The sequence below is a fragment of the Plectropomus leopardus genome, chromosome 7 (assembly GCF_026936395.1).
Source record: "Plectropomus leopardus strain MGB_pleo_1.0 chromosome 7, ASM2693639v1, whole genome shotgun sequence".
Lineage (NCBI taxonomy): Eukaryota > Metazoa > Chordata > Actinopteri > Perciformes > Serranidae > Plectropomus > Plectropomus leopardus.
Genome location: NC_142182.1, coordinates 21,457,703 through 21,471,566, shown reverse-complemented (window position 1 = coordinate 21,471,566; position 13,864 = coordinate 21,457,703). Strand labels below are relative to the sequence as shown.

At 38.0% G+C, this 13,864-nt stretch overlaps 1 protein-coding gene across 8 annotated transcripts in view; it reads right to left on the bottom strand.

Annotated features, from left to right (window-relative positions):
- Positions 1-13,864, bottom strand: part of cep290 (centrosomal protein 290) — a 109,440-nt gene that overhangs the window by 53,095 nt on the left and 42,481 nt on the right. For 6 of the 8 annotated variants that reach the window (XM_088080192.1, XM_088080189.1, XM_088080193.1 and 3 more), the window contains 6 exons: positions 13,127-13,213; positions 12,717-12,881; positions 12,504-12,626; positions 11,930-12,099; positions 11,511-11,652; positions 10,998-11,071 (listed from right to left, as the gene is read on the bottom strand). In XM_088080192.1, the coding sequence (XP_087936318.1) occupies positions 10,998-11,071; positions 11,511-11,652; positions 11,930-12,099; positions 12,504-12,626; positions 12,717-12,881; positions 13,127-13,213 (761 nt within the window). Of the gene's footprint in view, positions 1-7,972; positions 9,940-10,997; positions 11,072-11,510; positions 11,653-11,929; positions 12,100-12,503; positions 12,627-12,716; positions 12,882-13,126; positions 13,214-13,864 lie in introns of those variants that run through there. The other 2 variants (XM_088080190.1, XM_088080191.1) reach the window with 2 other exon arrangements.

Here is a 13,864-nt window from a genome sequence, read left to right as displayed (position 1 = left end):
AAATTTTGCATGTCAAAAAAAATGGCCAACAAGGCAATAGTATAGTATGTCGAAAAAAGTCAAATTTTGCCCCCTCCTAAAAATGGCTGAAAACGTTGTAAAATAGCTTGTAGAGATGCGTTATGGCACACAAAGTGGGAATTAAGACCAAAAACGGCTAAAAACCTGATAATCTAGGAAGTCAAACAAATGGCCAACAAGGCAATAGTATAGTATGTCGAAAAAAGTCAAATTTTGACGCCTCCTAAAAATGGATAAAAACGATCTAAAATAGCATAAAGAGGCACATTACAGTGTACAAAGTGGGAATTAAGGCCAATAATTGCCAAAAACCTCAAAATTTTGCATGTCAAAAAAAATGGCCAACAAGGCAATAGTATAGTATGTCGAAAAAAGTCAAATTTTGACCCCTCCTAAAAATGGCTGAAAACAATGTAGAATAGCTTGTAGAGATGCGTTATGGCACAGAAAGTGGGAATTAAGACCAAAAACGGCTAAAAACCTGATAATTCAGGAAGTCAAAAAAATGGCCAACAAGGCAATAGTATAGTATGTCGAAAAAAGTCAAATTTTGCCCCCTCCTAAAAATGGCTGAAAACGTTGTAAAATAGCTTGTAGAGATGCGTTATGGCACACAAAGTGGGAATTAAGACCAAAAACGGCTAAAAACCTGATAATCTAGGAAGTCAAACAAATGGCCAAGAAGGCAATAGTATAGTATGTCGAAAAAAGTCAAATTTTGACGCCTCCTAAAAATGGATAAAAACGATCTAAAATAGCATAGAGAGGCACTTCATGGTATACAAAGTGGGAATTAAGGCCAATAATTGCCAAAAACCTCAAAATTTAGCACGTCAAATAAAATGGCCAACAAGGCAATAGTATAGTATGTCGAAAAAAGTCAAATTTTGACCCCTCCTAAAAATGGCTGAAAACGTTGTAAAATAGCTTGTAGAGATGCGTTATGGCACACAAAGTGGGAATTAAGACCAAAAACGGCTAGAAACCTGATAATTTAGGAAGTCAAACAAATGGCCAACAAGGCAATAGTATAGTATGTCAAAAAAAGTCAAATTTTGACGCCTCCTAACAATGGATAAAAACGATCTAAAATAGCATGGAGAGGCACATTACAGTATACAAGGTGGGAGTTAAGGCCAATAATTGCCAAAAACCTCAAAATTTAGCACGTCAAATAAAATGGCCAACAAGGCAATAGTATAGTATGTCAAAAAAAGTCAAATTTTGCCCCCTCCTAAAAATGGCTGAAAACAATGTAGAATAGCTTGTAGAGATGCGTTATGGCACAGAAAGTGGGAATTTAGACCAAAAACGGCTAAAAACCTGATAATTTAGGAAGTCAAAAAAATGGCCAACAAGGCAATAGTATAGTATGATGAAAAAAGTCAAATTTTGACCCCTCCTAAAAATGGCTGAAAACAATGTAGAATAGCTTGTAGAGATGCGTTATGGTACACAAAGTGGGAATTAAGGTCAAAAACGGCCAAAAACTTCAAAATTTAGCATGTCAAAAAAATGGCCAACAAGGCAATAGTATGTCGAAAAAAGTCAAATTTTGACGCCTCCTAAAAATGGTTAAAAACGATCTAAAATAGCATGGAGAGGCGCATTATGGTATATAAAGTGGGAAAAAAGGACATTAATTGCCAAAAACCTCAAAATTTAGCATGTCAAAAAAAAAAAGGCCAACAAGGCAATAGTATAGTATGTCGAAAAAAGTCAAATTTTAAACCCTTCTAAAAATGAATAAAAACGATCTAGAAAAGCTTGTAGAGGCGCGTTTTGGTATACAAAGTGGGAATTAAGGCCAAAAACGGCCAAAAACCTCATAATTTAGGAAGTCAAAAAAATGGCCAACAAGGCAATAGTATAGTATGTCGAAAAGAGTCAAATTTTGCCCCCTCCTAAAAATGGCTGAAAATTACGTAGAATAGCTTGTAGAGATGCGTGATGGCACACAAAGTGGAAATTAAGGCCATAAACAGCCAAAACCTTATAATTTAGCATTTTAAAAAAATCGCCAACAAGGCAATAGTATAGTATGTTGAAAAAAGTCAAATTTTGCTCCCCCCTAAAAATGGCTGAAAACAATGTTGAATAGCTTGTAAAGATGTGTTATGGTACACAAAGTGGGAATTAAGGCCACAAACGCCTAAAAACTTCATAATTTAGAATATCTAAAAAATGGCCAACAAGTCAATAGTATAGTAGGTCTAAAAAAATCAAAACTTTGACCCCTCTTAAAAAATGGGTGAAAATTATCTAAAATAGCTTGTAGAGACGCGTTATAGTATACAAAGTGGAAATCAAGGCCGAAAAAGTCCAATCACCTCATAATTTAGTACGTCAAAAAAATGGCCAAAAAGGCAATAGTATCACCTTCACCTTCTTCTCTGCTTATCCAGGGATCGGGTCGCGGAGGCAGCTGCCGAAACAGGGGAAGCCCAGATTTCCCTCTCTCCGGCCACTTCATCCAGCTCTTCCTGAGGGATCGCAAGGCGTTCCCAGGGCAGCTGAGAGAAATAGTCTCTCCGGCGTGTTTGGGTCTTCCCCGGGGTCTCCTACCGTTGGGACGTGCCCTGAACACCTCACCAGGGAGGCGTCCAGAAGGCATCCTAATTAGATGCCTGAGCCACCTCATCTGACTCTTCTCAACACGGAGGAGCAGCAGCTCTACTCCGAGCTCCTCCCTGATGACTGAGGTTCTCACCCTATCTCTAAGGGAGAGCCCAGCCACCCTACAGAAGAAGCTCATTTCGGCTGCTTGTAACCACAATCTTGTTCTTTCGGTCACTACCCAAAGCTCGCTACCATAGATGAGGGTACCATAGAAGAGGTCCAGAACCTCTTCAAAGCCTTCCAGAAGTCCTTCTCCATGGCCTCACAGAACTCCTTCCATGTCCAGGTTTTCACCTCGGTGACCACTGTAGTTGCATTCCGCTTGGCTTACCAGTACCTGTCTGCTGCCTCCGAGTCCCACAGGCCAAGAAGGCCCGATAGGACTCCCTCTTCATCTTGACGGCATCCCTCACCGCCGGTGTCCACCAACGGGTTCGGGTGTTGCCGCCGTGACAGGCACCGACCACCTTACGGCCACAGCACCGATGTGCCACCTCAACAATGGAGGCACGGAACATGGCCCACTCGGACTCAATGTCCCTTGCCTCCCTTGGGACATGGTCGAAGCTCTCCCAGAGGTGAGAGTAGAAGCTCATTCTGATGGAAGACTCTGCCAGATGTTTCCAGCAGACACCTCACAATGCCTTTTGGTCCCCCACCATCGGAGCTGAGTCACCACCAGGTGGTGATCGGTTAACAGCCCCGCCCCTCTCTTCACCCAAATGTCCAAGACATGCGGCAGTAAGTCCGATGACATGACTACCAAGTGGATCATCGAACTGCGGCCTAGGGTGTCCTGGTGCCAAGTGCACATATGGACACCCTATAGCTGAGCTGCTGTTTGTCCACTGGCACAAACAACAGTCAGGACCCCCCCAACCCCCTGGCCACCAGGCACTCGCCATCAAGCCCCACCCCCAGACCTGGCTCCGGGGGGTGCCCTAGTGACCCGCGTCCAGGCGAGGGAAACCGTGGACCATTTGTGTTTTTCTTCATAAGGGGTCCAGAGAGCTACTCTTTGCCTGGTCCCTCCCCTAAGACTGTTTGCCATGGGTGACCCTACCAGGGGCATAAAGCCCCCGACAACTGAGCTCCTAGGATCATTGGGACAAGCAAACCCATCCACCACGATAAGGTGGTAGCTCAGGGAGGGGAGGCAATAGCATAGTATGTCAAAAAAGTCAAATTGTGACTGCTTCTAAAAACAGCTTATAACAACGTAGAATAGCTTATGGAGATGTGTCATAGCATATAACGTGGGAATGAAGGCCAAAAACAGCCAAAAACTGCATAATTTATCATGTCAAAAAAGTGGCCATAAAGGCAATAGTACAGTATGTCGAAAAAAGTCAAATTTTGACTGCTCCTAAAAATGGCTGAAAACAACATTGAATAGTTTGTAGAGACCCACCATAGTATACCAAGTGGGAATAAAGGCTAAATTAAAGATGCAAGCAGCGATGAAAGGGCCCTCACACCCCCACATATGTCGGGGTACTGGTGAACTCCAGCTAAAGCGGTCGTTCATTTCGGATAATAATAATGATAATAATAATAATAATGCACGCAAAGGGTTTGGACCCTGGAGTGAGATATTTCACATAATGTAGTACTTTCAGTGCCCACTAATTGACAGTGGAGTGCACATAAACTCAACGTCATTTTGTTGTACATCATTTTTAGACCAAATTGATATTAAAAGATATTATAATATTAATATTAAAAGAAAAAAAACTATTTAGAATGTTGAGTTTGAACCGTATCCAGGGCAGATATGTTTTACAGGCTGCTTCCCAGAGAAGAGCCTGAAGAGCAACTTAAAACATAGTTAAAATGTCTGAAATGGGTCAGAGGGCATGTCACCAGACTATGAGATATTGGTTCAAACCTCATTCAGGATGGTGAAGTGTGAGATGCAGTGGCATGGTCTGTTAAAACACTTAATTGTAAACCATAAGATTGTCTGTTTTTGACATTCTGTTGAACTTGATCTTGCAAAGTGTCTGAAGGTGTGACTCAATGGGTAAATCAGGCAGTTAATGTGCCTGAGGTTGGTGGTTTAAGTCTTAACTTGGACAGGTGACATTTAACTGTTATAGCACAAATAAAACAAAATACCAGCTGATATATGTGTCTGCTCTGCTGATACAAGTCATCAATGACATACTTTGCAACTAACACTTGAAACGGTTAAAGAAAAACACACACAATTGTCCTCATGTCCTGAATTTTCAGATACAGAATACTGAATTTTCCCTGCCAAGAACTTAGTTGATTATTGGCCTGACACATATATCAGTCGAGTTTTCGACAGAGGTCACTGCCAATATTGACATAAAAGTAATGTCAAAAGCATGAAAAGTGGAGGTTTGGCTCAGTGTGTAAATCAGGTGGTTAGTGTGCCAGAGATTGCTGGTTCAAGTCTTGCCTGGAATATTTGATTTTCATAACATAAATACAATAAAATATTGTCTGACAAATGTGTCTGCTCTGCTGATATAACTCATTGATGGCATACCTTGCAATTAACAATTAAAGCAGTTAAAAAAAAGACAATTGTCTCCTGAATTTTCATATACTGAATACTGATCTTTCCTGCCAGGGACTTAGTTGATTATCAACCAAACTCACATATCAGTCAAGTTTTTGACAGATGTCACTGCCGTTACTGAGCTAAACGGAACGTCAAAAGCTTGTGAAGAGTCTGGAGGTTTGGCTCAGTGGGTAATCAGGTGGTTAGTGTGCCAGAGGTCGCTGGTTTGAGTCTTGCCGGTAACATCTCACTTTTGTGACATAAATACAATGAAATATAGGCTGATATATGTGTCTGCTCTGCTGATATAAATTATTGATGGCGTACCTTGCAACAAACACTTGAAACAGTTAAAAAAACACACAATTGTGTCCTTGTCCGCTGAATTTTCATGTACTGAACTCTGATTTTCCCTGCCAAGAACTTCATTGATAATTGGCCAAACTTATATATCAGTATTTGACAGAAGTCACTGCCGATACTGAGCTAATGGGAACATTGAAAGCATTAGAAGTGTCTAGAGGTTTAGCTCAGTGAGTGAATCAGGTGGTTAGTGTGCCAGTGGTTGCTTGGTCAAGTCTTATCTGGAACAGGTGACATTTAATTATCAGCCTGACTTATATATCAGTGGAGTATTCGACAGACATCACTGCCAATACTGAATTTTGCCTTTCAACACCATATGACCCTTATATCAACAAAGCAGACAGATATATTAACTGATATAAAATATCATTTGGCTGTAGATTCATACAGTTTAGACACTCACTGTGATATTGCAGAACAAATTAAGACAGTAAAGTTGAGTGACAAATTGTTTTGGCCGATATATCAGGTGAAGTGGTCCAGAAACAGATAAAACCAGTATCGGCAGATACGTCTTTCAAAAACAAGGAAAATCGGCTTGACTCATATATCAGTTGGGTTTTCGACAGACATCACTGCCGATACTGGTTTTACCTCTTTCAGGACAACTTCACTTGATTCATTGGCCAAAACGTTATATCACTAATCTTTATGTGCCTAATTTGTTCCACAGTATCACAATCAGTGTCTAAACTGTATGATATTTTATGGCATAAATAAAATGAAATATCGGCTGATTTATCTGTCTGCTCTGTTGATATAAGGGTCACATGGTGTTGAAAGGCAAAATTCAGTTTGGGAATAACAGCGCGAATAACAGCCAAAAAGGGCCAAATACCTCATAATTTGGCATGTCAAAAAATGGCCAAAAAGGCTATAGTCAAAAAAGACAAACTTTGACCACTCCTAAAAACGGTTTAAAACAACCTAGAAAAGCTTGTAGAGACCCGTCTTTGCATACAAAGTGGGAATAAAGGCCAAAAAAGGCCCCAAACCTCATAAATTAGCATGTCAAAAAAATGGCCAAAAAGGCAATAGTATAGAGTGTTGAAAAAAGTCAAATTTTTGACTGCTCCCAAAAACTTCTACTAAAAAAAAATTCAGTTTCGGCAGTGACAGCTGTCGAAAACTAGACTGATATATTAGTCAGGCCGATATCTGTGATTTCGACAGACGCAGCTGCCAATACTGGTTTTACCTGTTTCTGGACCACTTCACCTGATTTATCCGTCAAAACAATTTATCACTCAACTTTACTGCCTTAATTTGTTCTGCAATATCACAATCAGTGTCTAAACTGTATGAATCTACAGCCAAAAGATTTTTTGTGGTATAAATAAAATAAAATCGTTTTTGACAAGCATCACTGCCGAACTTTGCCTATTAACACCATGTGACCCTTATATCAACAGAGCAGACAGATAAATCAGCCGATATTTTATTTAAATGATATGTGAGTCAGGTCCAGGATTTTGGCAGGGAAAGTCAGTATTCATTTCATGAAAATTCCGGACACAAGGAGGCAATTGTGGGTTTTTTAACCGTTTTAAGTGTTTGTTGCAAGGTATACCATCAATGACTTATATCAGCAGAGCAGACACATTTATCAGCAGATATTTTATTTTATTTATGCTATAAAAGTCAAAAGTTCCAAGTGAGATTTCATCAACGAAGTTCTTAGTTAAAGGCACAATTGTCTCCTGAATTTTCATATACTCAATACTGATTTTTCTTGCTGTTTTAAGAGTTCATTCCAAGATATGCCATCGATGATTTATATCAGCAGAGCAGACACATATATCAGCCAATATTTTATTTTATTTATGCCATAAAAGTCAAAAGTTCCAAGTGAGATTTCAACCAGGAACCTGTGGCACACTAACCACCTGATTTACCCACTGAGCCAAACCTCCAGGTGCTTCATAGCTTTCAATGTTCCCTTCATGTCAGTATCAGCAGTGACATCTGTCAAAATATATGAGTCAGGCTGATAATCAACTAAGTTCTTAGCAAGGAAAATCAGTATTCAGTACATGAATATTCAGGAGACAGTGTGTTTATTAACTGTTTTGAGTACTGGTAGGTATGCCATCGCTGACTTATGTTAGTAGAGCAGACACATATATCAACCAACATTTTATTTTATTTATGCCATAAAAGACAAAAGTTCCAAGTGGGACTTGAACCAGCAACCTCTAATATACTAAACACCTGATCAGACCACTGAGCCAAACCTCCAGACACTTCAGAAGCTTTTGACGTTTCATTTACCTTAGTAATGGCAGTGACATCTGTCAAAAACTCAACTGATGTGAGCTGGGTTGATAATCAACTAAGTTCTTGGCATGGAAAATTCAGGATTCAGTACATGAAAATTCAGGACACGAGAAGCAAGGTTCAACCTCACTGACTTATATCAGCAGAGCAGACACATTTATCAGCAGATATTTTATTTTATTTATGCTATAAAAGTAAAATGCTCCGGGCAAGACTTGAACCAACAACCTCCGGCATGCTGACCAACTGATGTACTCACTGAGCCAAACCTCCAGACACTTCCTATGCTTTCCACGTTCCCTTTATGTCAGAATCAGCAGTGACATCTGTCAAAAATTAGACTGATAAATGAGTCAGGCTAATCATCAACGAAGTTCTTAGTTAAAGGCACAATTGTCTCCTGAATTTTCATATACTCAATACTGATTTTTCTTGCTGTTTTAAGAGTTCATTCCAAGATATGCCAACGATGATTTATATCAGCAGAGCAGACACATATATCAGCCTATATTTTATTTTATTTATGCCATAAAAGACAAAAGTTCCAAGTGGGACTTGAACCAGCAACCTCTAATATACTAAACACCTGACCAGACCACTGAGCCAAACCTCCAGACACTTCAGAAGCTTTTGACGTTCCATTTACCTTAGTAATGGCAGCGACATCTGTCAAAAACTCAACTGATGTGAGCTGGGTTGATAATCAACTAAGTTCTTGGCATGGAAAATTCAGGATTCAGTACATGAAAATTCAGGACACGAGAAACAAGGTTCAACCTCACTGACTTGTATCAGCAGATCAGACACATATATCAGCCGATATTTTGTTATATTTATGCCATAAAAGTAAGATGTTTTAGGCAAAAGTTGAACCAGCAACCTCTGGTATACTAACAACCTGGTTTACTCACAAAGCTGCAGACACTTTACCTGCTTTCAATGTTCCCTTCAGTTCAGTATCGGCAGTGACATCTGTCAAAAATTAGACTGATAAATGAGTCAGGCTGATCATCAACTAAGTTGTTAGTTAAAAAACACACAACTGTCTCCTGAATATTCAGAAACTCAGTACTGATTTTCCTTGCTGTTTTAAGAGTTTGTTGCAAGATACGCCATCGATGACTTATATCAGCAGGGCAGACACATATATCAGCCAATATTTTATTTGATTTATGCCATCAGTCAAAAGTCAAAATTTTGAAGAGAGGCTTGAAACATGAACCTCTGGTATACTAACCCCCTGATTACCCACTGAACCAAACCTCCAGACTCTTTGTACCTTTCGATGTTCCCTTCAGTATCGGAAGTGACATCTGTCAAAAACTTGACTGATATACGAGTCAGACCGATAATCAACTAAGTTCTTAGCAAGGAAAATCAGTATTCAGTAGATGAATATTCGGGAGACAATTGTGCGTTTTTTAACTGTTTTAAGTATTCCTTGCAGGGTATGCCATTGCCGACTTATATCAGCAGAGCAGACACATATATCAGCCAACATTTTATGTTTTTAATTTATGCCATAAAAGTCATATATTCCAGATGAGACTTGAACCAGCAACCTCTGGCACACTAACCTGCTTCTAAAAACGTCTGAAAACCACATATTATAGCTTGGAGAGATGCGTCATAGTATACAAAGTGGAAATAAAGGCCAAAAAAGGCCATAAAAGTCATAATTTAGCATGTTGAAAAAATGACTGAAAATGCCATAGCATAATATGTTGAAAAAATAGCAAATTTTGACATGTCATAAAAATGATTGAAAATTACATATTTTCACATGTCCTTAGGGTTACAGGGCCTGCTCCTGAGTACTTTCTTTGTAGTGGCATCAGCCATTTCATATGGAGTGGTCTGCTGGGGCAGCAGCATCACGGCTACCGTCAGGAAAACCTCTGCTCTGTCCTGGGAAGCCTGCTTGACCCAGTGCAGGTGGTGGGAGAAAGGACGATGATTACCAAGCTGTCCTCCATGCTGGAGAACGACTCCCAAATCATGCATGACACTCTGACTGTACTGGAAAGCTCCTTCAGCGACAGACTGCACCATCCAAAGTGTGTGAAGGAGCGGTACCACAGGTCCTTCCTTCCTGCTGCTGTCAGACTGTACAACCAGCACTGCTACCAGTAGAACACACACACCAACTGGACTTATACAAAAAGTGCAAACAATGATTCTATGAACTATTTTGGTTTGTATTTTTTCATTTTATGACATAACGATGATTATCACTTTTTTGTACACTTGTATGACATAATGTCCAATAATTTTTTTACCATGACTTTTTTCATTCTATATTTTTATTTATTTATTTATTTTTACATTTTTTCAAAAAATACTATGATAATATTATTTTTACATTTTTATGACATACTTTACAAGACTTTTTTCTACATACTATACAATATTTTTTTTTACACTTTTTTTTGACAGACTATACTGAGACTTTTAAATCTTTATAACCATGTACTATGACTTCTTTCAAAGCAGTGCACTGTGACTTTTTTCATCATGTTTTTTTTTTTTTTTTTTTCATTTTTATAACATACTTTACTATGACTTCTTTTTCATTTTCATCACATACTATGAATTCCTTAACACACCTAACTGTGATTCTATGAACTATTTTCTATACTAAACTGACTTGTTTATGACATGCTTTATGAAATACTATTAGTTTTTCATGAGAATTTTCCTAAAACAACTTAAAATAGGTTTAATTACATTTTTATGTCTTATTATACTACGACTTTTTTGTGATATACTATGCTATTACTGTTTCAGATTTTTTTTTCTGGCATACTATACTTTGGTTTATACTTTAATATTTTTATGTAAATTTATTTATTTTATTTATACTTTATTCTTATTTTTGTGGTATAATATACTTTGACTTTGACAATTTGATTTCATTTTTATCAAATACAACAATATTTTTTGATGGCGTCCTATAACTTCTTTCTTTAACAAATTTCCAAATTGTATAAGTCAAACATTGCATTTAAATGCAGTTGCAAAAACAGTTTGGTTTCTGATTCTACAATTCTTACCATAATATGGTATATATATGGATATCATAAAAATGTTCTTACTATCATTGTCAAATTGGACTATGAACAGCCTTAATATTACTTAATTATCATTTTGTGATTTCAATATTGCACATAGTTTAACAAACCTCATTGCTTGGAATTCCCTGGTGAGCCCTCCTCCTGTCTTTGCGGTGGTAGGAAAACTTTTTAACATGTCAGCCTAAGAAATGACAAACTCACAGTCAATATACATCTACCACATACTTTTTCAAAACATGAATAACTTTTTTTTTACATAAGCTGTACAGTAAGACTAGGCCGTTTTCTTTTAATGGAGCTCTCCTGCAATCTTACAGCTCTGCACACAGTGCTTTCCTACACTTTATACACCAGTAAAATTTAGGGGAAGGTATTAAAAATAGATACCACTGAAGCACACACAGATTCATGAAAACTGTAACAAGTATATAACAATTATTACAGCTACTGAATAAAATTGTTTAGTATATGTGTTTCAATAATTTATTCCATATTAGACACATGCCTGAGGCCAAATCCAAATATGCGATAGAGTCTCTCGGGAACTGACATGGCAAACCAACAGAAGATAGTCTTTAATTGAAATTTTTCATAAAATGAAATAGCAATATAGCCTTTACCTGATCTTCAAGTTTTCGGATGCTTATCTGAGCTCTCTCCTCACGTTCATTCACTTCCTTCAGCTGTTGTTTGAGTTCAGACAGACTGGAGGTCTTCTGGGAAAGCTCCTTCTCCAGCTCCTTCATCTTGTTCTCAAACATTCTGCGGAAGTAGTAAAACAACAGCGTGCTCACTCTCTGTAAACTGTAACTTATAGCTTCGAACTTCTACAAAGAAAACAAGGTCAAAGTTTTGAATCCACACTTCAAAGACAGAGTATGAAGGAGGTAATGGAGATTGTTTTTTTTTTTTATAAATACTGGTCCTAAATAATGCTCATTCGTAATGCTGATTAATGCACTTTGTAAACATCCACTACAATAAGACGAAACTATTGGAAATAATAATAATAATAATAATGCTAAATATTTTTGCTGACCTTGTTACCACAGATGCCTTCCAGGTCTTACTGTCTGCTCCCTCTGTGATGGGTTTGGAAAGAGCTGCCCGCAGTCTTTGCTTGGTCTCTTCCAGCTCTGCCTCGAGCTTCTCGTTGGTCACTTCCAGACTCGCCTTTGTCACTCTCAGCCTCTCTGCAGCTTCCATTTCCTGTAACAATATGAGACATGGTGGAATAACAGAGATGAAAATGTGTGGTACGAGGGTTTTTATTATATAAGAGAAATCCTTGTTAATAAAAAAAAAACCTCTGTCATAAAATCGTTATTAGAAAAATTAGCTCTATAATTAGAGGGATACTTGGTACCCATGGCCTTATGAATGTAACACCAGCAATTGTCCGTCATTGAGAATTTGGTTGGGCAAGAGAATATAACCCACCAATTGACCAACTGAGCAGAAGGTGTCAGCCCTACTAGTGACTTAATACTAGGACACCAGCTTTTAAATAGAAAATATTTATTATTATTACAATGCTTTTTTCTTTAGAAAACACTTTTTTTATATTTACATTTTATTGTGGAATTACCTTAATGTATACAATATGTACTCACCCTTTTGATCTCCTTGCGTAGACGTTCATTTTCCATCACTATTTTCTCAAGTCCTTTGGTTTTCGATTCAAGTTTGGCACTCAGCTCAGTTTCACTTTGACTCTTTAGTTTCCTATAGTCAGCCTAGAAAAAAAGGAAAGACTATTAAATGTCAGCTGTAGTAACAGAACAGAGTGTGCTATAAGACATATAACATATGAGACAGTCAACAACCTTTAGCTTCTCATTTTCTTGCTCCAAGGCAGAAACCTTGTCTTGGTCTGCAGGTGCACTGGATTTCTTCAGCGTCTCATTTTCCCTCTGCACCCGCTCCACAACCTTCTTCATCAACCCAATGGTCTTCTCCAGTTCAGGCACTGTTTTACCACTGTGACCGGCCTGATGAGGAACACAATACAAATCACTTCCATGAACTATATTTGGAACAGGGGGCTGGTGAATGAATTTCCAAAGTAGAGCCATCACAGACTTGATATGTGTTAAATGTTTTTAAGTTGACTGGGATTTTTTTTAACCGCAAATGTAGACATGTATAGTTCGATTTCTTGTTATCTCTGTGTTTAATTGTGTCTGGGAAAATACTCGTGTATAGAAAGAACATGGGTGACTTTAGATAAACATACTCCACGAATGTGTGCAAGCTTTTTTTCCACCTCAGCCTTTTCCTTTTTCAGCGCACTGCACATCTCCTTGAGGTCTGCAACTTGATTCTGTGAAAACACAAAGATGCAATCATATAAAACACTATTAGCTAAAATAAAACATTTTGAACTGTACCTTAAAACTTAATACAGGACTGTACACATTTTTGTCAAAATGGTATAAAGTGAAGTTGATGCTGAAATGTAGAAAAATACTTTATGACAATAAATAAAATCACTTTAATTAAAGATTTTGTATCTAAAACTTGTAAATGTTAAAACATATGCTATGCAGGGTTTCCTAAAAAAAACAATGCATAGACTCATACAGGTGTAATCTCTTTCAATCATCACTTATGACACACTGTGTGTGGTGGGGTATTTTTCTGCAGAGACTCTGCCCTCTGCCTGTATTTTCTTATTTTCTTATATTTAAATTATCTATGTGTTCAGTGCTGAGGTGAGGTTGGGGTTTTATAAACAGCTAGCAACCAGGTGCCAGACTGTAAGCAGCAAGCATTCAAGAGACACTGCCACAAAAATGCAAATATAGCAAAGTGAAACGCCAAACAAGAGTGAACTCTGGGTCGGCTTTTACTTTTACTGGTAACCAACAATCTTGCATTGTATACATCTAGCACATAATTAGATACAGAATTTAAGACAAATGTCTTCAATCTCTAGAAAAAACTCAAGCCCTTATTTAGGTTTTCAAGAAAT